Here is a 25,784-nt window from a genome sequence, read left to right on the forward strand (position 1 = left end):
TTAACCTGCTTTCTGTTCTCTTAGCAGCCAACTTAATTTAATATTGAAGAAACCAAGCTGTCAGATGATGCAACTGTCACCCAGGCCCTTAGTCACCAACCTTTTACAACAACAGAAAATATTTATAGGACTCTCCTCTTCTAATCTGTATCTTCCAGAGTTTTGCAGGTCTTTGCACTGGGCTATGAATGAATGAAGTTCTGTCTCTTAAATTTTTAAAGAGGGGTGAGGAAAAAAAGGAAAGGTCAGGTTTCTCCTGGTGAGTTAGAAGCCATTAAATAAGTAGAAAAGTGAGGTTCTTGCACCCTATTTCTCATCCACCTTCCCCCAAGTTTCCACATGAGATTGTGAAATTAGGGTAGACTTGTAATCTGCATTTTATCTGTCTTTAAGCTCTTTAAGCTCTGGTAGAAATGACAGGGGAACACAACTTTGAGCCTCAGGATTCCAGGCAGACTCTAGTAGCCTTGGAGGAAATATTCAGATGTCTTCCAAATGATGCTGCCAAATTATACTTTTTCATACGAGAGAAGAGGAAAATGCTGAAATCAAAGAGCAAAGCCATCTTCTCTGGCCCCTTGTGATTTACATGGATACATCCATTCAGTTTTATTGCCCAGGAATGGTAAGAAAGTGATATGGTTCTGCCATCTTCCAGCATGGGTTTTCAACCTCCCACAGCACTAGATTTTTTTCAACTTCTGATATGAAAGCTAACCAGAGCCAAATCTGCTTTGTCAAATCGTACGTTAGCTACCTGAAGATGCTGATGGCTGCTAAGGCAATAATTAAATAATAGAGAGGGAGCAAGGGCTTTGAAATATGGTGCTGGAGAAGACTTCTGCGAGTCCCTTGGACTGCAAGGCGATTAAATCGGTCAGTCCTAGATATCAATCCTGACTGCCCTTTAAAAGGCCAGATGCTGCAGATAAAACTCAAATACTTTAGCCACCTAATGAGAAGGAAGGACTCACTGGAGAAGAACCTAATGCTGGGAGAGATTGAGGGCAAAGGAATAAGGGGATGATAGAGCAGTGTTTCCCAACCTTTTTTGAGCCACGGCACATTATTCATATTTTCAAAATCCTGGGGAACACTGAACGGGGGGGGGGGGGGGCGCGGGGAGGCTAAAGAAAAGTTTGGACAAAAAAAATATATCTTCCTCCATTTCACTCTATTTCTCCCTCCCTCTTTCTCTCTCTTCCTTCCTTCCCTTCTTTCTCTCTCTCCATCCCTCTTTCTTCCTCTCTTTTTTGCTCTCTTTCTCTCTCTCTCCTTCCCTCCCTCTATGTCTTTCTCTCTCCCTTGCTCTCTCTCTGCCTCTCTTGCTATCTCTCTTTCATTATCTCTCTTTCTCTCTCTTTCTCTGTCTCTCTTGCTATGTCTCTTTCTTTCTCTCTCTCTATCTCTTTCTCTCTCTTTCTCTGTCTCTCTCTCTGTCTCTCTTGCTATCTCTTTCTCTCTCTCTCTCTCTCTCTTTCTCTGTATCTCTTGCTATCTCTTTCTTTCTCTCTCTCTCTGTCCCTCTTTCTCTCTCTTGCTATCTCTCTTTCTCTCTCTTTCTCTGTCTCTCTCTCTGTTTCTCTTGCTATCTCTTTCTCTGTCTCTCTCTCTTGCTATCTCTTTCTCTCTCTCTCTTGCTATATCTTTCTTTCTTTTTTTCTCTCTCTCTTGCTATGTCTCTCTTTCTCTCTCTCTCTGTCTCTCTCTCTTGGGCGGGGGGGCGGGCAGGGGGGGGCTAAGGAAAAGTTTGGACAAAAAAAATTATCTTCCTCCATTTCACTCTATTTCTCCCTCCCTCTTTCCTCCCTCTTTCCTCCCTCCCTCTTTCTTCCCTCCCTCTTTCCAATGTATCTCTCCCTCCCTCTTCCCTTTCTATCTCTCCCTCCCTCTTTCCTCCCTCCCTCTTTCCTTTCTATCTCTTTCCTTTCTATCTCTCCCTCCCTCTTTCCTCCCTTCCTCTTTCCTTTCTATCTCTTTCCTTTCTATCTCTCCCTCCCTCTTTCCTCCCTCCCTCCCTCTTTCCTTTCTATCTCTTTCCTTTCTATCTCTCCCTCCCTCTTTCCTCCCTCCCTCTTTCCTTTCTATCTCTCCCTCCCTCTTTCCTTTCTATCTTTCTCTCCATCCCTCAGCGGCGGCAAAGAAGAAGGAAGGCAGGCTGCAGAGGGCACCGAGGACAAGAGCGCTCGCTCGCTCCCTCGCCCTATGACTTCCCTCCCTCGCTGCTGAATGGACGAGAGCGGGCACGAGCGCGCATGCGGGCCCGCTGCAAGAAGGTTTTTTTTGCTTTTTTCCCCTTCCCCCGCCTCACGGGAGAGAGAGAGAAAGAGCAGCACCCTGTCAGTTCCGAGCGCAGCCAGGGAAAGCGGCCTCGAGCCAAGTGTGAACTGCGGGATGCGGCAAAGGACTCCTTGCCAACCAAAAAAGGGATGGGGGTGGCGAAGGCAAAGCCTAGGAGGCGGGGAAGGGAAGAGCGGGAGACCCCCAGACAGAATGGCTGAGGGGAAGGAAAGATGGAAGGAGGGAGGGATTGAGAAGCGAAGCCAGAGAGGGCTGAGAGAATAGGGGAGTGGCGCGCAAGAGAGAGGGGGCGGGGCGGGCATTCCCGAAACGGACGGAGAAAGCCCTCTCTCGCAGCGAAAGCGCTCCCAGCCAGGGGGCTGTGAGAGAGGGCTTTCTCCATCCATTTCGGGAAAGCCTGCCCCGCCCCTCTCGCAGTACCCTGGCTGGGAGCGCTTTCGTCCCGAGGAGCTGCAGCCGCCGTGAGAGAAGTCGCGCCCCAAGGCAGGGGGCGGCGGAGGAGGAGAGGGGGCAGATCGGGCGGGCGGGGGGCAAGGCCGAGAGTCCAGGAGCGCGAGGGGGCTGGAGGCACCATGGAGAGGCAGGGGCGGCCACAGCTTCCTTCTACTGCCCGCACCTCCCCGCCCCGCCCAGCTGGAGCTTCCCTAGGAGCTTCGTGGCACACCTGACCGTGTCTCGCGGCACACTAGTGTGCCGTGGCACACTGGTTGGGATACGCTGTGATAGAGAATGAGGTGGCTGGATGGAGTCACTGAAGCAGTCAGCGTGAGATTTAATTGACTTCATGGAATTAGGAATTGTGTTGAATTAAATATCCTTGTAATTCAATATAAACATAAATTAACTTAAAATCTTGTCTTGCTCTTGGGGTGTTCTCATGTCAGTATTGCAAGAAGAGTGCTTGAGGGCTTTTCATATTTTTTTTGTCTTTAGGGCCTACAGAGGACATTAGGAAGTTGGAGCACCCAAACTATCTTCTGAAGAGATTCCCTCATATTATAGGCAATGGGAAGGGAAAAACAACTGTTATCATAGTACATGTCCTCTTGCCCAAGGGAAATTAAGCATAGTAGTTCAGATTAAAATAGAGTTGGGAAATTAAGCAATATGTTATAGCCTTAAACTTCAGTCTTGGTTGTTCTAAAGAACTTGCTCAGTTCTTTAGAACCAGATAAACCATGCTAACAAAAAAAAATTAAATACAAAAAAATTATCACTCAGCTATGGAATAAATCGAACAGATGGCCTGTGATTTGGATGCATTATGCGCAGGCCAAGCCCACCCCAGTTCCCGCAAAGGGGGGAAACATCGCAATACATCATATGAAGGTAACATGACTGTCAGTTTGACATAAATATGATCACACTGCATCATGATGTCATCATGCAAATGGCCCTTTTTTGCTTACTTGCAGTAAATATGAACTTATCAGAGCTCTGTGTCATTTGTATGATGATGTCATGATGTTATGCTGAATTCTTGCAAAGGTGTAGAATATCTCTGTTTGCACAAGAGACTAATGAAATGAACAAAATCGTTTGATATTCAGAAAACTATTTCAGAACTTTTGGAAATTCACATTTCAAAAATTAAACGTAACATCCTATAGTGATGTTTATGTACCTTCACTGTTTCATACGTGTCTGTAATTAAGGCAATGAAGAGACTCAGGACCATGTAGATAAATAGGCTAATGAAAGAGTAGAGGTAGATCCGGCTGAACAGCCACACCAGGTAGCTTTTCTGTTGCATTTTTGCAAAAGTAGCAAACATGTCATCTCCATTTATCAAAGAGAAAAGATATTCAGAAATCATATTCAAGGTATGGAACTAGAAGAGAACAAATATTCAGGAACAGACAAAAGAAAAGAAAATTATTTCCATTTTTGCTCAAGTTGTTTAAAAAATACTGGTCAAATACAGTAAACTGCAAATAAATGTTACATGTTTTACTCAATACCAGCCTTTGAAAATCTCTGGATATTACAATATTTTATTAATCTGCATCAATGCCTCAGATAATGCAGAATATATACCTATACGTGACAATTCTGGTGATCATGTATAGTTACATAACTAAAGTGATAAACTGGCCCTTTCAGATATCTTGGCAGCGTGCTCATTTTGTCAACATTTGCGCAAGACCCTTCAGATACAAAACTAGATGACAAACATTCAAGTCACAGTACCTTAGCATGATATGGGCCCAGCACAATCCAGCCACAGAAACAATAACCCAGATAGATCATAGCCGCACAGGAGCAAAATTGAATGACATTGGGCAATGCTGCACGGAGAGTCAAAATAAGCAGCTGAAAAACAAGGCCCAAGAAAAACCCAGAGATGCTCATTAGACTTTCCAAAGATATTCAGCATTGCCAGGTAATAACAGAAAAGAATACCAAGAGCATGAATGTTCCAGAAGATCCTTACATTATATTTCTTAAAGAAGCTGAGGTAGCGGATCACTCCAAGCCACACAAGCATGGTGGAAGTTCCTAACAGGATACTGCAGACGTCATAGCTTGTCAGACTCTATATGAAGATTAAGATGATGTTCAATAAATTACACTAACGGAATTCCAGGGGGGTGCCCATAAAAAAGGACCTTTTCTATTCATTTTAACTCTTGGGGATACCATATTTTCTTTTCTTTTGACACTGAGATGGGAGACATAAAGTTCTGCTAGATTAGGAGACCGTTCTTGGGAGGTGAGTAAACCTTATTCCATTAAAAAGAAATGGGCTAAAAATGTCAGGACTGTTTCCTGGTGGACAAAGAGCACAAATGCATTGCACAGCAAATTAATAGACTTTTGATGATATGCACAGATACTGCTCATTTCTAATTTCTAATGATATTACCATGGATAGGTAAAATATACAGCTAGAAAAATGCCTTCTCTGGAGCAGCAGTTTTCTCAACGTGACCATTTTCCCCAGTTGAAGACTCAAGTGAACTATGAAAATAACAAAATTCAGGTTGGTCAATAAGATTTCAATTGGGACTTCCAAAACTGGAACACAGGCGATCTAATCAGCATTCAAGTCACTTACCTTAACTTGTATCTCCATCTTTAATGTAGAACCAACTATGGTAAGAAGGTCACTAACGATGATCATGATATACCATCCATTGACAAATTCTACTAGATCAGAGAAAGATACTTCTTTCTTATAGTGATGTTGGAAAAAAGTCACAAATTCCTAGGATACGTGAGAGGGCAAGAAAAGAGAAATTGCTATTGAAAAGCTGCAATTAAATTTATTAAGAGATACTGACAAACATAAGCTTACCCTTTGTAGATAAATTCCTTTAATTACAGATCGTGTGCAGAGAATCAGTAATGCAAGACATGTCAGTATGACAAAACCATCAAAGATCATCATATAATGGGTATTCTTCTGTACTGGGAAAAAAAGATTGATATATTTGTCTATGCATAATAGTTAACCTGATACTCTCATAGAACACATACTGATTTGTGTCTGAGGGGAAATTTTCTTCGTGAAATTGCCTTGAGAGAGTGCTAATAATGGAGAAGAGGCCTCCATTTTACTTAATTTTTCAATACAGGGAGAGGTGGATAATTAAAGGATTCAAAGCCATCAAAAAGAATGAATGCTTCACACTTTTGGTAGTCTAAAGAGGACCCCTCCTCCCTCAAGTTGTGTACTTATTTGCACTTGGGGCAAATTTCCCATTGTGGGGAATTCCCTTCTAATATACTGTAAATCAGAAGTGAAATTCAGCAGGTTCTGACAGATTCTGGAGAACCAGTAGCGGAAATTTTGACTAATTAGGAGAACCGGCAAATACCATCTCTGGCTGGCCCCAGAGTGGGGTGGGAATGAAGATTTTGCAGTATCCTTCCTTGCCACGCCCACCAAACCTCACCCACCAAACTGGTAGGGAAAAATTTTGAATTTCGCCAGAACTGTAAATATTAACCATATAGAAAGAGACTTTTTTAAGGACTATAGGTGAAATGATGTAACACGCATTCAAATTGCGTGCTCAGTTGACAAACATACTTTTAAAAATATAGTTACTGCAGATTATAGCAAATACTGTACTTAACTTCATGCATTACTAAGCCTTCAATAAAACCTAATAAGCACTAAATAAATAATAACAAAAGTATGTTTTTTAAGCTTACTTGATCCAGAAACATGCCAGTCTTTACATTCCTTGATGGCAATATCATTGTCTAGGCTTATTTTAATTCTTCCACTATGAGCTTTGTTATCAAAGAGTATCTGTAGATATTGTGGAGATAGAAAAGATGCTATTATTCTTATTTCTAAACACTCGTTAGTTCAGATAGAATCTGAATAATTTATGCCAAATGCTTGGTAATAAAATCAAAATCTATATCTATCTATCTATCTATCTATCTATCTATCTACCTACCTACCTACCTACCTACCTATCATCCATCTATTTATCTATCTATCTACTATTCTTCTCAAAAAAGCCATAAAGTCTTATAGTTAACTTGAAGTGTAACTTTGAAGTAGTGATGCCATATAAAAAGCATGTTTTGTAGAAAACAGAAAATGCTTGGGATTAGTTTAGTTCTGTCATTGTACCATTCTCCCCCAAATCTAAGCAGTTTAAAAATAAAGTGGAGAAATAGAATAAAGGAAGACTATATCTGAATAACCCTCGAACAAAACTTAACAAGAGAACACTGACCCAATGTCCTCATCTTTTTAATATTGTTTCAGAAATATTTCTATTCTTATCACTATTTGGGTTTTATTGCACCTTTCCATCTGAGGAGTATTCAAGTTGACTGCCAGCCACAGTCAACCAAAAATAAATAGAAACAAATTTTAAAATGTACAATATAATTAGGTATAAGCAAAAGTATTAATATTATTGTTAATATTATTGTCGAAAAGCTAATACTATACAGAATTATGTTTTGAACTTAACTAAAAGGAGAATAGGTGAGTTACCGCGAGAATTAATGTGAATTGTGTTGTATCCTGAAATGGCTACCTTGTAACTCTGTAAATAGTTTTGTTCCTCTTTCCAGCGCTGTCTGAGCCCAAGCAGGAAGTCGCTCCTGATTGGCTCAGACGCGGCCGGCTCTAGCTTTGGCGGGAACCGCAAATGTATAAAAGGAGCGGTTTTCTCCAGGCAGAGTCAGTCGGTACTCGCTGAATTGTCACTTTACCTTGCTGAGCTGTCACTTGTTCTCTGAGCTGAATAAAAGTACCGATTGCTCCAAACCCTGTCTCTGGGTCTACTTCACTGGCGACGAACGGACGGAAGAAACTTCGCGTGCAACATGGACAAAATCCAGATCGGCCAGGCTCCGGAACTCTTCGATCCCGAGAAATCGACATGGGACGAGTACATGGCCACCTTCGAGATATTCCTCGAGGCGGCGGGAATGCAGGACGCCGAAGCCGATCGCAGACGGGCCATTTTCCTTAACTACTGCGGCGCAGAAATCCGCAGACTAGCCCAAACTCTCACCGAACCAGAACAAGCAAGAGCCACAGCGTGGGACGTCCTACAACAGAAACTGGCGAGCCACTTCAAGCCGACCAAACCAGCCATGGTTTTTCGGCATCAATTCCACATGATGGTTCAGAGGGAAACCGAGTCGATCAGCCAGTTTACAACGCGGCTGCGAACGGTACTTGCTCAATGCAAGTTTAAAGACCCGGAAGCTCGCCTCACCGACGCCCTGGTTTTCGGCATGAAAAGCAACACGGTGAGAAATAAACTCCTCATCGAAGAAGAGCCGACTCTACAAACCGTAATTAAACTGGCGCAAACCGCAGAAGCAGCCGACGCGGCGGCAAGAGAATTGAAAGAGCACGGAAGGCGAGAAATCATTGCGAAAATCGACTCCGCGTCTCCCAGCGCCGTGGAAACAGACAACCCCAGCCAACAAAGTTCCAGCGGAGACAACTGCCTCCTGGTGCAAGACCAGCCGAGACACCTGAGAGCTACTCACCCAGCCCCCTGCGCGGGCTGCCGGGGAAATCACAAGCGCCATCGATGCCCCTTCCGAGACGCTACATGCCGCCGTTGCAACCGGAGAGGCCACATCGCCATCGCATGCAGAGCAACAGCGCCAGAGGACACATTTGCCACACCGCAATACCAGCGACCTCAAAACCAGACCCCCCAAGCGCGAGAAAGGAGACCATTCCGCAACGCGGGTCAAAGGAACTACTCAACCGCTAACCGCGACTACTATAGAGGTAACTCTCAATTTTCCGTGAATAACACGGCAACCAAAAAGGGGGCTAAAATTGTTATATCACTGTTACTCAATAACCAACCTTGCTCAATGGAGCTGGATACGGGCTCTAGATATACCATCATGCCCTGGGAAAAATTTAAACTGTATATGCCTAATGTATCTAAGGCTGACCTAAATCAAACCTCTGTGGTGATTAGAGACTTTCAGGGGGGAATAATCTCGGTCTTGGGAACAGCAAATGTACCTATCGCATTCAAGAATGTTAAATGTACCCTTCCCATGCTTATTGTAACAGGGGCCAAGCACTCTCTTCTGGGTTTAGCATGGATGGAACCACTGGGGATCGAGATTTCGGGTGTGTGTAATGTAAACTGTTATGATATGCCTAACTTTGTGAAAGAGTTCCCTGAAGTGTTCAGCCCCACACTGGGATTGTATAAGGGCCCCCCTATATCTTTCTCTATTGACCCCAAGGTTCCACCGATCAGACTAAAACCTCGCAGGGTCCCCCTGCCGCTCCTCCCCAAACTAGACATACAGCTGGACAAACTCATTAGCCAAGGTATTTTGGTCCCTGTGGAGCAGGGGCCATGGGAAACTCCCATAGTTACCCCTCTGAAGCCAGATGGCTCCTTAAGAGTTTGCGCTGATTACAAATCGACCCTAAACAAGGCACTCCAACACCACCCCTACCCCATCCCGGTTGTGCAACAACTGCTACACTCCCTGGGGGAGGGGAAAAGGTTCGCAAAGATCGACCTGGCGCAAGCTTACCAGCAACTTCCGGTCGATGAACAAACAGCAAACGCTCAAACAATTGTAACGCACAGGGGGGCTTTCAAATGCACGAGGTTACAGTTTGGGGTAAGCATAGCCCCAGGAATATTCCAGAGCATTATGGAACGCCTATTGTCAGGGGTAAATGGGGCCATTCCATACTTTGATGACATCTTAATTGCAGGGGAAAACCAGGAACAAGTAAACAAAAGAATAAGGGAAGTACTTAAGAGGTTACAGGACAAAGGTTTAAGAATCAAGCCTGATAAATGTGTCTGGGGAACCAACAGTATAGAATTCCTAGGATATAAAATAGATAAGGAAGGTATCCACCCCACAACAGAGAAGCTGAGAGCAATTAGAGAAGCCCCAGAGCCACGAGATAAGAATGAGTTGCAGGCATTTTTGGGCCTCCTTAATTTTTATTCCGTTTTTTTAAAGCAGAAGGCAACAGTAGCAGAGCCTCTCCATCGTTTACTCCAGAAGGAAGCCCGCTGGACATGGGGGAAAACTGAACGTGAAGCTTTTTCTCAAATAAAAAATTTATTAACCTCCAAAAGTGTAGTAGTCCAATATAGTGCTTCACTACCCATTAGGCTCACGTGCGACGCTTCGCCGTACGGCATAGGAGGAGTCCTAGCTCACGTTCTACCTAATAAGACAGAGGCCCCAATAGCATTTTTTTCTAGGACCATGACCAGCACAGAAAGGAATTATAGCCAGTTAGACAAGGAGGCTCTAGCATTAGTGGCAGGGGTAAAGAAGTTTCACAATTACATTTTTGGGAGAAGCTTTGAGCTAGTCACGGACCACAAACCCTTGCTAGGCCTGCTAGCCCCCAACAAGCCCACTCCACCTTTCATGTCTCCAAGACTAATCAGATGGGCTCTTTTCCTCTCAGGGTATCAGTATGAGCTCACCCACAAGGGGGGAAAGGAAATCAATCATGCAGACGGCCTAAGCAGATGCCCCATAGCAGACTTAGTGGAAGACCCTGTTCCTTCCACAGATGTGTTAATGATAGAGCTCGAGGAAAACCCACTAACCACAGCAAAAGAGGTAGCTGCACACACGCAGCAAGATCAAATCCTTAAACAAGTGGTGAACTGTGTTCTAAAGGGATGGCAAAATGATGTTGTGAAACCTGAATTGTGTGATTTTAAAAACAAAAGACTTGAATTATCGTATGTAAAAGGTTGTTTACTGTGGGGGGATAGAGTGATCATTCCCAAAAGCCTAAGGGGAAAGGTACTCAAAATGTTACATGTGGGTCATCCTGGGATTGTCAGGATGAAGAGCCTGGCAAGGGGGCATTTATGGTGGCCAGGGCTGGATGCTGATATTGAAAGTTGGGTTTCAAAGTGTGATCCGTGCCAAGAGTCACGGCCCAGTCCCCCCAAAACAACTCCGGCTGAGTGGGAACAGCCTGCTGGTCCTTGGTCTAGAATCCACATTGATTTTGCTGGCCCAGTGGGGTCTCAGTATTTTTTAATAGTGGTTGATGCCTTCTCCAAGTGGTTGGAAATAATAGCAATGAACAACATAACCACAAGCGCCACCATCAAGGTATTAAGCAGACTTTTTGCATCCCATGGTTGCCCAGATCTCTTAGTGTCTGACAATGGGCCACAGCTAACAGCCAGGCAATTCGAATTGTTCCTAGATGGCCTAGGGGTCAGGCATGCCCTCATCTCGCCTTATTCGCCCTGGGCTAACGGATTGGCAGAACGTTACGTACGGGTGGCAAAGGAGGCATTGCGCAGGTCAGGCCCTGGGGATGTGCAACAGAACTTGGACCAATTCTTACTCACCCAACACATTACCCCTAACTCGCACACACATGTAAGCCCTGCAGAGTTATTGATGGGAAGGAAGTTGAGGTCACCACTAGACAGGTTAAACCCAAGGTTCTGTGTTAATAATAACCAAATGTGTATAAAACCTGAAAGAGAAATGTATCTGGGACAAAATGTATATGTAAAAAGTTTTGATGGAAATGTAAACTGGATGAAGGGAATTATTGTTAAGCAAAATGCACCTAAGACATATGTTGTTAAACTAGAGGATGGTCGTTTGTGGAAACGACACATAGACCACATTCGGAAGCGAACAGAAAGTCAATTGCCACAAACCGCTGACATGGACTCTCCCCCTTCAACAGACTTTAGCACATTGCCCGAAATAAGAGACACGCAAAGAGACTTATCGGGCCAGGGGGAACCATCCAGCGACGCCGAGCCATCCTCGTCCTCCGAAGCCTTCGTTAGGCCCGCCAGGCCAAGTCCGCCGCACCGGGAGAACAGCGGCGAGCCATCCTCCACAGTCGATGGCGAAGGAGAAATTGAACTGCGCAGGTCAGCGCGAGCTCCTCGGAGGCCCCACCGATTGGACGACTTTGTCACATGGCTTTCTTGATGGATGTGTCCAACTATGAGGGGAGGGGTGTTGTATCCTGAAATGGCTACCTTGTAACTCTGTAAATAGTTTTGTTCCTCTTTCCAGCGCTGTCTGAGCCCAAGCAGGAAGTCGCTCCTGATTGGCTCAGACGCGGCCGGCTCTAGCTTTGGCGGGAACCGCAAATGTATAAAAGGAGCGGTTTTCTCCAGGCAGAGTCAGTCGGTACTCGCTGAATTGTCACTTTACCTTGCTGAGCTGTCACTTGTTCTCTGAGCTGAATAAAAGTACCGATTGCTCCAAACCCTGTCTCTGGGTCTACTTCAAATTGCAGGACACACACACACACAAACAAACACACAAAGAATAGGTGATTTACCAAATGGGTATTTGCAGCTGTGGGCAGGCAAATCTCCGGTAGCAATAAATCATTGGTGCCTGCCTCTTGATTAGTTTCAGCATTATCATTTCACTTCATTCTCTACTTCTAAGTTGCTAATGTATATACTGCAATAGTCCACTTTAAAAAGAAGCTGACACAATCTAGGCCACTGATGGGCAACCTTTTGAGCTTGGTGTGTCAAAAATCGCCAAAAACCCGAGCATAACTCGGGTGGTGTGTCACCTTGAAAAAAAAAACGGAGGGTCAGGAGCGGTCCCAGCTACGTCTTTTTTTTCACTCCCCTCCTCCTTCCACACGTTTTGCAGTCATGGCATTGTGGAAAGAAAGGAAGGAAGGACGGAAGGAAGGAAGGAAGGAAGGAAGGAGAGAGAAGAAGCATGCAACACAGTTACTACTTGGGAGAGAAAGGGGGGGGAGAGGAAAAAAAAACTAAGGAACACCCCCAAGTCAGCCTTTCTATGCTTTGATTTGAATTAGGGTTAGTTAGGATGTAAAGTTTTGGGGTCTCACTTTCAGGTGCCTCCAGCCCAGCTTGTGGTGCATTGTGGGGGAGAAAAGGTCCCTTTTATTTTCTCTCTCTTTTTTTTTTTGCTGCAGTCAAAATATCAATTCATCCGAGACTGCGCCCTGGGCAGCACAGAACTGGGGTTTACTTTTGAGTAATGTGCATAGGATGACACCGCGATCTATTCAACCCACTTGATCTACTTGAACTTCTCAATCTACTTGATCTCCTCAAACCTTTCCCCCCTCCTCGTCCCCACCCCTTCTGGCATGTGCTTTTATTTAGAGGGAGGTTGTAAAAATCTAGTTACGAGCCACCAAAGGAGGAAGCAAATGGCGCGACGTCCATGCACTTCTTTTTTCGGACTCTCTTTTTTGCGAGCCCAGCATGGTTTTTTTATTACAAATTAATAACCCCTCATCCTTTACATTTAAACCGGTAAGGGTTTACCTTAGCACCGTCTCCTGCAACAGCTATAAGAGGAAACAGCGCCTTGAGCAGGACTCCGCCGAGGGGTTCCAAGTATTATTATGACTACAGCAGCAACTGCTGCTGCTGCTACCTTACTTCCGGGTTTGCAAACTCAGGACCAGACTCATCTCAGCGGAGGGATTTCAATTTTTCTCTTCTGCCCTCCCCAATGCGATCGACCCAAGGGGAGGGGACACCGCACGCTGCTCGTGGAGGGAAAGAAGCGAAGGAGGGGAGGTTGGAGTAGATTTCCTGGCAGAGCAATATTTGTTTACGGGATGAGCAGTTTAATGTAAGCAAAGTAGGACCACCGGGTAAATAGCCCTGGGAGTGAAATTAAAATTGCAACTGGCGCATTTTTTTTTTAATCGGTGCAAAACAAAATTAAGGGGAGAGGAAAAATAATAATAATAATTGCGCTTGCTGTACCTGCTTGCAGTCGGTGGGAAATTGGAAAGCAGGGAGATTTGCATCTTGGCCACTCCCTAAAGCTCCCCGTTTCTCCGGCGGCCGCGTGTCACCGAAAATGGCTACGCGTGTCAGTGCTGACACGCGTGTCATAGGTTCGCCATCACTGATCTAGGCCCATTTCTCCCATCCCAAACCTGCCCTTCAGAAAATGACTAATTACAAGTCTTCATCATTTCATTTTTTTAAACTTGCTTCCTAGTTTATCTGTACATAAACAACCAAACTCAGAAAGTTCCAAGGACTCCACCTTTGTACTTACTGTTAGTATGAAATCAGAGCAGTCTGGGAGTTCATGTTGTCGAATGGTCTGGAGATTAATGGCCTTCAGTTTGAACGTGAGTGTCAGAGTTACAAGTCTAGAACAGAGACCGGAGCTTTATTTCACCATTACCAAAAATATTCAAGAATGCCAGCAACTTTTATTTCTTCTCACCTCTGGAAGTCCAAAGTAAAATTGAAAGGAGTCTTCCTCAGTGTCCCATTTTCCAGAGGTAGTATTGGCTCCACATAAAGACACTCTGTGGGAAGACAGATGCTTTACGGCATATAGAAAATACTCAATATTTAATAAGATGAGGAAGACAGAAAATCAGTAATAAGGAAATTAAATCCAGTCTGGTCACTGGTAGTCTTATCTAAATAATACGAGAAGTAAAATCTTTCTTCATACTTGCAAGAAAAAAGCAGCTATGTTTTTTCATTAATTTAATGCATATATTTACTGAACTTCTGCCTTATGGGAATTCTTATTTGATAAAGAATCCCTGGAAATATCTGCTTGTTAAAAATAAACCCAAAAAGGAAATTTTATACTTGACCCACAGATCAGAATACCCTAATTTCTATTGTTACAGGCCCTTCTACTTATGACTGTAGAATGATGTTTCAATGCAGTTATGAATTACTTCCATCTAAATAAAATGAAGAAACAGTAATTCAGAAAGTGCTTGTACTGTAATTATTTGTATGTGTTACACATTGGTTCATGTAATTGCATACATATATCAAGAAAAGACCCTCAATCTTTCAACAGTCCTTTGATATCTTTCAAACCCAAGAGGTTTCAGCTAAGATATCCTTACACAATTCAGCTTTTGGTATTGTTTGGAAATGTTGTGCACATATGTTTACTACATTAGTTCGCTAAGAGATTATTATTTATGTCACTATTTCCAAACTCCAAAAATAAGTCACAATGCTTCTGAATTCTCATAACAGACACTACCAATAATTCTATATGTTCAGTACTCAATATTCATGTTGAACAGTTAAGACTGTCCACTCAAATTTATTCACAAAGTTTCAAAGGCCAGTAGAGTCAGCCAATATGAAATGAAGCAGACCACACAGATATCTTGAAGACGGTTCCGTTTATTCAGCTCTCTTGCAAGTGACTTCAGCAAGGAACGCGTCTGAGCTGTCAGTGTCAAAACAGCTCTATTTATACTTTAAAGGCTCGCGCCTAAAAGAAACGGCCGTGCGTCTTAACCAATCAGACGCGACCTTGATTTATTCACATTTTAAATTGACAGAGACAGTATTTTTTACAGAATTTCTTTTTACAGACTTAACACCCCTCCCTCATTGGTTGAGTACAACTGTCAATCAGTGAGCCATGTGATGTAATCCTCCAGTCTGCTTGGCCTGCGTGAAGTTCGATCAGACCTGCGCAGATCATTTGCGTCTGGGATTTCCACGGAGGAGGATGGCTCGCTGTGATCTCTTGTTTGCGGCTGGGCCCGAGTTGGGGCTCTGGCCTGCGGTCGAGGATATGTTGGCGTTGCACCGATTCCTGATGAGGAGGACGGCTCGGAGTCGTTGGAGGATACTTCTGGCCGTGGTGAGTCCATTTGGTAATCAAAAAGTTCAGGCTGTGTGTGAGAGTCTGCTTGGGGGGAAGAATTTTTGTTAGCGGCCTGTTCGTTGTCAGGTGTTATACGCCCCCGCAAGTGATCTATGTGCCGTTTCCATGTGCGGCCATCCTCTAGTAGAATAATATATGTTTTAGGAGCTGTTTGCTGGATTATTTTCCCTTTGAGCCAATTTAAACCCCCATCAAAAATTTTTGCAAATACATTTTGCCCTAGGTACAAACTTCTTTCAGGGTTTACACAGATTACATCATTATAATTATTTGTACAATAACGAGGGTGCAACCTGTCCAGAGGGGACCTTATTTTTCGACCCAATAGAATCTCTGCAGGGCTTTTATTTGTGATGGAATTTGGGGTTATATGCTGCATTAATAAAAATTTATCTAAATTGTGTTGTATTTCCCCTGGGCCTGCCCTGCGTAGAGCTTCCTTGGCTACCCGAACATAACGTTCTGCCAGACCATTAACCCATGGGGAATAAGGAGATGTGAGGGCGTGTCTGACCCCCAAATTACTTAAAAAACATTCAAATTGTCTGGCAGTCAATTGTGGCCCGTTATCAGAAACCAGGATGTCTGGACACCCATGAATGGCAAACAAATGGTACAAAGCCTTTATAGTGGCACAAGTAGTGATGTTTTGCATGGCTATTATTTCCACCCATCTAGAGAAAGCATCTACTACAATCAAAAAATTCTGAGATCCAATAGGGCCCGCAAAATCGATGTGTATACGTGACCATGGCCCAGTGGGTTTCTCCCATTCAACCGGTGTTGTCTTAGGGGGATTGGGACGTGACTCCTGGCAAGGGTCACAGTTTGCTACCCACTGCTCGATGTCTGTGTCTAGGCCTGGCCACCACAAGTGTCCCCTGGCCAAACCCTTCATTCTAACAATGCCTGGGTGGCCCTCATGCAGCATACATAACACTTTCTGTTTTAGACTGTTGGGAATGACCACCCTGTCACCCCATAAAACACAACCCTTCATGTAGGACAATTCCAATCTTTTTGATTTAAAATCTGTTAGTCCTGCTTCCTCAGGGTCTCCCAACCAACCCCTTTGTATACAATTGATAACTTTTAGCAATATTGGGTCCTTCTTGGTGTATTCAGCTACCTCTTTGGCTGTGGTCAAAGGGTTTTCCTCGAAGTCTAATAGCAATATGTCCCCTGACGGGGTTGGGTCTTTAACTAAGTCTGCCATGGGGCATCTGCTTAGGCCATCTGCATGGTTTATTGCTTTTCCCCCTTTGTGGGTTAATTCATATTGATAACCTGATAAAAATAGTGCCCACCTAATTAATCTGGGGGACATGAAAGGAGGAGTTGGCTTGTTAGAAGCCAGTAGACCTAAAAGGGGTTTGTGATCTGTGATTAGTTCAAAATTCCTCCCACACAGGTAGTTGTGAAATTTCTTCACGCTAGATACTAGGGCCAATGCCTCTTTGTCCAGTTGGCTATAATTTTTTTTGGCCATGGACAATGTTCTGGAGAAAAAAGCGATTGGGGCTTCTGTTTTGTTAGGCATTATATGAGCCAATACCCCGCCTACCCCATAAGCCGAAGCGTCACATGTAAGCCTTATGGGCAATATTGAGCTGTATTGAACCACTACGCTTTTAGATGTTAACAATTGTTTTATTTTGCGAAAAGCTTCGCGCTCAGGTGTGCCCCAGGTCCAGGGAATTCCCTTCTGCAGCAGTCGGTGTAGAGGTTCTGCTGCCGTTGCCTTCTGTTTTAGAAAGACAGAATAAAAATTAAGAAGGCCCAGAAATGCTTGGAGTTCTGTCTTATTATTTGGCTCGGGTGCTTCTGTTATGGCTTTTAATTTTTCTGTTGTGGGGTGGATTCCCTCACCGTCTATTCTGTAACCCAGGAATTCGATGCTGTTGGCTCCCCATACACATTTGTCTGCTTTTACTCTCAAACCCCTGGATTGTAGCCTGGACAATACTTCTCTAATTCTTTCATTTAATTGTGATTGGTTTTCCCCTGAGATAAGGATATCATCAAAATATGGGGTGGTTCCTTTGATGCCTGCCAATAACCGCTCCATGAGGCTTTGGAAAATGCCCGGGGCTATGCTAACCCCAAATTGTAAGCGGGTGCATCTGAAAGCACCCCTGTGAGTTACTATGGTCTGTGCCAGAGATGTGGGCTCATCGACCGGAAGCTGTTGGTATGCCTGTGCGAGGTCGATTTTAGAGAAGACCCTTCCCTCCCCTAGTGAATGCAGGAGTTGTTGGACTACCGGAATTGGATATGGGTGGTGTTGGAGGGCTTTGTTAATCGTTGCTTTGTAGTCTGCACAGACCCTTAACGAACCATCAGGTTTAAGCGGTGTTACTATAGGGGTTTCCCATGGCCCTTGCTCCACCGGGACTAAGATGCCCTGAGCTATTAGTTTATCCAGTTGGATGTCCAATTTAGGGAGGAGCAGTAAAGGAACCCTGCGAGGCTTGAGTCTGACAGGGGGAACCTTGGGGTCTAGAGAAAAAGAAATAGGGGCCCCATTATACGTGCCCAATGTAGGGCTGAAAACCTCAGGGAACTCATGCACGAAATCAGGAATATCATTATCAGCATTAATTTTACAAATTCCCAATATTTCAATGCCTAGAGGAGACATCCACGTTAACCCAAGGAGGGAGTGTTTAGCTCCCTCAACCACAACCAATGGAAGAGAACATTTACATTCCTTAAATTGGACAGTCACATCTACTTTCCCTAATACAGGTATAACATTTCCCTGAAAATCTCTTATGACCAGAGTTGTCTGCATGAAATCAGATTTAAGAAAATTAGGCATATACATTTTAAATTTGTCCCAAGGCATAATAGAATACTTTGACCCTGTGTCCAATTCCAAATTACAAGGTTTGCCATTTAAAAGTAACGAGATGACAATTTTGCTCCCTTTTTTCGTATTTGCGCAATTTACGTAAGTTTGTGCGTTACCTCGTGAGTAGTCACGGTTAACGGTGGAGTAGTTTCTTCGGTTGAAGCCTCTGGAAAATTTGTTGTCTCGCGGTTGTTGTGCCTGGTTGTTGAATCTTTGTTGGCGGGGTGCAGAGAAGGACTCCTCGGGAAGGGGCGCTCTGCATGCCTCGGCGATGTGCCCACGCCGGTTGCAGCGGCGGCAAATAGCGTCTCGGAACGGGCAGCGTTGTCGTGAGTGGTTCCCTCGGCATCCGGGGCAAGGGTTGGATGGTCGTTGGTATCTGGGCTGTCTGGGTTGGTCAGATGGCAGCAGGAGACAGGTGTCGTTGTCCGTGGCAGCTGGGCTGAGGTCATCAGGTGCCTCGGCGTGGGAGACAGCAACGGAGATTTTGGAAACGGTTTCTTTTTTCTCGTGTTCTTTGAGTTCTTTTGCGGCCGCGTCAGCTACTTCGGCAGTTTGAGCCAGCTTAATAACAGATTGAAGCGTTGGCTCGTCTTCAGTTAGGATTTTATTGCGGACTGCGGCGTTTTTCATTCCAAAAATAAGAGCGTCGGTGAGGCGAGCTTCCGGGCTGTCAAATTTGCACTTTGACAGCACCGTACGAAGTCGCGTGGCGAATTGGTTTATGGATTTCGACTCACGTTGTGTCATTCTTGAAAATTGGTGTCGGTAGACTACGGCAGGTTTCGTTGGTTTAAAGTGATTGGCGAGTCTTTCTTGGAGGTCGTCCCAAGGAACGGCTTTAGCCGGGAGCGGGTCGGTCAGCGTTTGGACGAGGTCGAAGATTTCAGTACCGCAATAATTTAGAAAAATCGCCCGCTTCCTGTCGGCTTCGGCTTCTCCCATTCCTGCCGCTTCGAGGAAAATCTCGAATTTTGCCATGTAGGCGTCCCATGACGACTTTTCGGGGTCGAAGTAGTCGGGAGCCCGGCCGATCTGGAGGTTGTTCATTCTTGACACATGGATTCGTCGTTCTCTCGTCGCCAGTGAAATGAAGCAGACCACACAGATATCTTGAAGACGGTTCCGTTTATTCAGCTCTCTTGCAAGTGACTTCAGCAAGGAACGCGTCTGAGCTGTCAGTGTCAAAACAGCTCTATTTATACTTTAAAGGCTCGCACCTAAAAGAAACGGCCGTGCGTCTTAACCAATCAGACGCGACCTTGATTTATTCACATTTTAAATTGACAGAGACAGTATTTTTTACAGAATTTCTTTTTACAGACTTAACACAATATATTTCGGTATTTGCCTAAAGCACATAAACATGAATGGCTCAGGCAGATAAGCTAACTGGATTTGTAAGTGCATTGTAAGGTGACATTTTCTTCAATACTTCAATACGCCCCGAGTCTTCGGAGAGAGGCGGCATACAAATCCAAATAATAAATAAATAAATAAATAAATAAATAAATAAATAAATAAATAAATAAATAAATAAATAAATAAATAAATAAATAAATAAATAAATAAATAAATAAATAAAATAAATACTTCAGGGCAAAAGTAAGAGCGCAAAATAATCCACACAGCAAACATTTATGTCATCCAACAGGTTACTAATGCTTTCTATCACATGTCTACAGTCTGAGGGCACTGCCTCACTTTTCCTAATAGTAAAGTTCACCCTGAACCTGAATCACCAATTAGTGTTGGTGATGTTTGCAATGTTGAGTTGGCAAGACCCTTTTGTGGATGAGGGACATCAATTGCTTCAATTTTGATTATACTACAGTATCTTGCAAGTAGATGCACCTTAATTCTGTTCAATAATTACCAGTATGAAGAACCTGCTTCAGATACAATAAAGTCAACACACTGGACTATGAGTCAGCCATTTTTATCTGCAGGGTATCAGGCCACTTGGAAACTAAACCACGTACACCCTAAAGGTGCTTTTTTAAAGAGGCACCTGGACTTTCTGGTTTTTCTTTGAAGATGTTCTGTTTCTCATCCATGAAGCTTCTTCAGCTCAGAGTTGAAGAAGCTTATTGGATGAGAAGCAAAACATCTTCAAAGAAAAACCAGAAAGTCCAGTTACTTCTTGAAAAAGAACCTTCAGGACAACCATAACCTGGATGACTGAGAATCTCCATAGATATAAACAATGTACAGCTATATGGAATATATTAGGTCTGACGGAAGCTGACATCATTTGAGTGAAATGGGGCAAGGAATTAAATGAAGCACCACTACTGCAGTTTTCATGACTTAAACAAGACTCTAATGTACAAGTAGTCCTCACTTACTAATCACAGTTACTAAGTGATATAGTCATAAAGTGAAACATCACACGATAGTTCCACTGCAGTCATTAACCAAATCACCTCAGGTTGTTAAGCAAAATGGCATGTGACTTTTGTGACTTCCTGCCATTTTCCACAATGATTCTGCTTGTTGGAAACAAGCTGAGAAGGTAACAATGGATGTTGCAATAGCTGCAAGTTCAGGGATTGGTCTTAAATATACCTTTTCACTGTTGTCGTAACTCTGAACTATTACTGAATGAAGCAATTGCTAAGTGAGGACTATCTGCAGTAGTTGAATTTCTTCCTGTACAAATAAAATATCTGAAGTGTCTACCCATTATATTGTAATGATACTGGAAATTACTATGTGTTTGCTTTTAAACACTATGACTTTGCTCAAGTTGTCTCTCTTTCTGATCTCCGCCCACCCCACTCTCATTCTCCTTTCTCTCTCACACACAGAAACAATCTATCTGATTTGAGTCGTTCAGTATATCACCAGTTTCAATTTCTGGGTCAATATCGAAAGTGTCATTTCCAGGGCTGATAATTCCTCTCTTGTAGAAGTACTGACATATTGCCATGGGCGTCTCTTCTGATCCTTTCTTTTCGTAGGCGTGATTTCCAACCGAAATAGCACGCAGCTGTAAGAACTAAGCGACAAGGTACAACCAGTTAATGGAGCGGCCTGATAATTAAAACTGAACTAATTGGAGACGCAAGAGAATGTCTGCGATGGAACATACTGCTTTTCAGATTTATTGATCTCATGAATAGAATTACAAAGATTAAGGTTCAAATAAAACTTGGTCAAATGGATTCAGTCATAGAAAACCTCATTTTTATGGGCCAATTGCCTGTGTTACCTTTATCTCATGAGGTTATTATGGAATTAAAAGGTCTGCATCTCTTGCCTCATTAGAGCCAATGCAAGCTCTATGGTATAGGAAACCAATGTGATTTTCCTTCCATTCATATCTGTTTACATATAATGAGTTGGCTTTTTTCAAGCTTAGTTTAGGTTCAGTGTACAATGTTTTATAAAATACTAGCTGAAAACCCAGCGCTACACAGGTATTTATAGACGTCAAAGCATTTGTCTGACAGGGAGCCATTGAGAAGGGTCTTTTTGCCCCGTACTCCCATGCCTATCACCCCTGCCCTCCCCCTTCCCCCTCCCATGCGATCTTCTTTCCTGCTCTTTCTACAATCTTGGCACTTTGCCCCAAATCCACCAGGGGGCATTGTCTGCCTCTGACAGGGAGTCATTGAGAGGGGTCTTTCTTCCCCCTACCCCCATGCCCATCACCCCTGTCCTGTCCCTCCCCACTCCAATGCACTCCTCTTTCCCACCCTTTCTACAATCATGGCACTTTGGCCCACCTTCTATCAAGAGAAGGGAATATCAGGTGCTTTCCCATTGGTCCAGTGGAGGGCGAATGTCATGGCTGGCTTTCCAGAGGAAGCTGTGACAGAAGTGACATCACAGACAATGTCCACACTAGGATGCTGCACTCGCTCTCATTAATGGCCCAGGTGTTTCAGAGTTATGCTGGAACACATATACACACTAAGGGGTGCTAGGGTGTCTTACTCCCACAGTATTTGTTTCCAGAGGGTAAATCATCTGTGTACCAAGTTTGTTTAAAATTGCTTGAGCCATTCCAGACTTATGCTGGAACATACAGCCGATAGATAGATAGATAGATAGATAGATAGATAGATAGATGGATGGATGGATGGATGGATGGATGGATGGATGGATGGATGGATGGATGGATGGATGGATGGATGGATGGATGGATGGATGGATAGATAGATAGATAGATAGATAGATAGATAGATAGATAGATAGATAGATAGATAGATAGATAGATATTACCTGGTTTATTGCAAAAGAGATCTGGTCATAGACCTCTGTTTGCGTGTACACTGCATAGGTGTCATCCATGCTGTCCATATAGCCTTTCAGGAATAGATGCTTAAAGGATACCGTGTTTTCTTCTTTAAATGTAACCACCATTTGATTGCTTAACCCAAAAACTACAAGCTGAAAATATCAATAGAAAGGGAATTCTTCAGCTAAAATACTCAAAAAGTCCATTCTGACCACAAGTACATTACATTTTATAATTGATGGAGTATTCGTAGCTTCCGTATCTTTCAGAGTATAAGACACACTGGAGTGTAAGACGCGCCTTAGTTTCGGTATTCATCTGGCTAGTATCAGGTATTCATCTGGCTAGTGTTCTTAGTCAATTCAGCTTCAACACATTATTTTATCCTCTGGTTAGGGCTGAAAAAGCCTTTTTCAGAGGGGGTAGGAATGAAAGCAAGCCTGCAAAGACTTAGGGCTGGAAAAAACCTTCTTCGGAGGGCATAGGAAGCAGAGAAGATTGTCAGCACCTTTCTAGGGCTGGGGAAAAAAGCTTTGAAAAAGTAACATTCAAAGTATAAGTCACACCCAAATTTTCAGCCTCTTTTAGGGAGGAAAAGGGTGCCTCTTATCTGTATATTTTGAAAATTTACCACCATTCCCTACTCATTCTCTTGGTAGTTTCATTTTACTCTGAGAGTGTGAAAGGTAAATAAATCAGGAATTGAACATATAGGGAAAAAAAGCTGGGTACCATCCCTCTGATTCTATAACTTTTATTTTCATTCAGTGGTCAAAGACTCCTCCTATATTTATGTAACTGTATTCTTGTTATACTTATAATTTAGCCCAGTTCAATATCATGACTATTTTATTCTTTTTAATCTTGGATCTGGTTTGCTGAATAAAAACATAATATAATATTAGTATAGTTCATATTGGACATTTTCATACTATATTCTGAACACACAGATTTCCTTATAGTTGGTGAACAATGAGCATTTAATTAGTAGAAGGCTGAAGAGTGACATATATAATAATAAAATGAAACTGCAGGTGTAATCTTGATATTGTTCATTGTCTCCACTTGACTAATAGCCTATTCTGTTCATTACCCCAATCCAGCATCCATCAAATATTTGGACTAAAAGTTCTATAATTCCTTAACGAGATAGCTATGTTAGCTGGCACTTATGAAAGTTCTTTTGCAACACAGATGAAGAACATTATTTATTATTTATTTATTTATTATTTGGATTTGTATGCCGCCCCTCTCCGAAGACTCGGGGCGAACATATGATGAAGATACATATAACATTATTAAATTTGTCAATACTAAATACTTGACAAAAATATTTTCTTCCAAAATATTCAGTGTGTAAGAACACAGGTAATTTCAATACTTACAGATGGTCCTTGATTTACAATCACAATTATGACCAACATTTCTCTTTGCTAAAGAAGGCAATTATTACATGAGTTGTACCTGATTTTATTTTAAAAAATGGGGGGGGGGCATGGTTTTTAAATGAATCACTGCAGTAATTGATTGAATTATGCGGTTGCTAAATAAATCCAGCTTTCCCTATTGACTTTGCTTGTTGGAATGACTTTGCTTGTTGGAAGCCAGCTGGAAAGATTGCAAATGCAGGTCACATGTTTCTAGGATGCTGCAACCATCATTAGTATATGCTGGCTGTCAAGCGCCCAAATTCTAATCATATGACCATGCCCTTGTAACTTTAGACAGTTGCTAAACAAATGGTTATAAGTCGAGGACTGCCTGTATTAAGGTCTGAAAGTTTCAAATACCAACCGTACAGATGGTTCTAAAAACACAAGTCTCTAAAGAAGCAGTAAATCAGAGGTTGACACTCAACTGGTTATAATTTCTTGAATTTATATAGCAGTAGCTAAAAATGTGTAAGTAATAATTGTACTGCAGCTGTGTATCTCACCTGGATAGTGACCATAGCTATTTTCAGAATTTGTATGCCCAGCTTCCACGGTTTCCTTCCTCGGGCCCAGAATTTTTCACAGGGATTCATAAAGAAAAATTTAAGTTTTCTTCTTAAGTGATCTTCCAGAAGCTGGTACATTGATGCATGATGTTTTACACTGTATAAATGTCCATCATCCTGAGTACTGCAGCTGCCTACAAGCAGGATTTTCCATTGCTGGAACAGAAAAAAACATTAGCAATATTGGAATGATTAACCAAAAATGCTATGCATGTATTTGTGAGCATATCTAAAACTCAAGGTGTGATTGTCTCCTTTAACAATGAGAGTTTCAACTCCAAACTACAAGTATTACAGCACCTTCCATGCCAACGTATAGCTCATCGATGTTATTTCATCAACTAATCACAGCAGTGAAAAAGATATTAACAGTGAAGAAAAATGAGTTCTCCCATAGTTCTCATGTTCCTATCATAGAAAGCACTATTTTTGGAACCAAACATAAGGAGGTTTTTGTCGAAGAGACGGAGTAACGACACGGATACAAGAGCTGGATTTAAAACTGGGTCATTTTTATTAAAATAAATTAGCATAATTTATTCAACTAAATTAGCATAAATTAACATATCTAATTATGACCCAAACAATGGACCTGCAGGGTCAAACAATTGCTTCCGGGGCGGAAAATGACATCACATAAACTTCCTGGGCAACATATGGGCGTAGCTCCATGCTAGTCCAGGTGAGGGACCCCTCCCTCACCTGAGACCCTGCCATGCACTTGCATGAGGGGGGTCCTGCCGGCTAACCCCTAACGGGGGACTTAAAGGTGCGGGACCCAAAGACAGGTTCTCCCCAACTGCTCAGGTCGCTTCCACCACAAGCTTGGAGAGAACCTGTCAATCATCCCCAAAGATGTCCAACGGAGAACACGCAGTTGCTAAACCACCACCCAGTTTTCCGCCCCTAACCTGCCACGGAGCGGGGGTCAGATCTCTATCTTGGCCCCCTGACTCCCCCCTCTAACTGCGCCAGCTCACGCAGAGGCCACTGCAGGTCCTGTAAGAAAAATGGTGTTCCTCTGTTCTGACAGAGGAAGACCAGCAGCCAGGTAAAGCCACAGCTGCTCTATGGTGATGCGGGGATGGGCCACTACCACCCCGCCTAACTCTCTGACTACCGTACCCAGGGCCTTAATAACTCCCCGTCTAACCCGGTGAAGGGACCTAAGGGAAATGGCGTCCCACCAAGCGATCCCCGGGAGGATCTCGACCACACCACTTGCGTGGAGGGCCGCACAATGCGAAGCCACCGCAGGCGTCGCGAGC

At 43.3% G+C, this 25,784-nt stretch overlaps 2 protein-coding genes across 2 annotated transcripts in view; one reads left to right on the forward strand and one right to left on the reverse strand.

Annotated features, from left to right (window-relative positions):
- LOC139166873 (complement factor H-like) overlaps positions 1-25,784 on the forward strand; it is a 1,233,958-nt gene that overhangs the window by 173,310 nt on the left and 1,034,864 nt on the right. The gene's annotated exons all lie outside the window — the stretch shown is intronic.
- On the reverse strand, positions 61-24,594 carry LOC139167061 (mucolipin-3-like). Its single transcript, XM_070751489.1, has 14 exons — positions 24,454-24,594; positions 22,502-22,669; positions 21,080-21,272; positions 17,755-17,916; positions 15,219-15,438; positions 13,813-13,909; positions 6,463-6,562; positions 5,600-5,712; positions 5,360-5,509; positions 4,736-4,837; positions 4,492-4,614; positions 3,903-4,132; positions 2,617-2,630; positions 61-206 (listed from the first exon to the last, which is right to left on the reverse strand). Exons 1-14 carry the CDS (start codon positions 24,592-24,594, stop codon positions 61-63), a joined length of 1,959 nt encoding a protein of 652 aa, XP_070607590.1.

Source organism: Erythrolamprus reginae, chromosome 4 (assembly GCF_031021105.1).
Source record: "Erythrolamprus reginae isolate rEryReg1 chromosome 4, rEryReg1.hap1, whole genome shotgun sequence".
Taxonomy (NCBI): domain Eukaryota; kingdom Metazoa; phylum Chordata; class Lepidosauria; order Squamata; family Dipsadidae; genus Erythrolamprus; species Erythrolamprus reginae.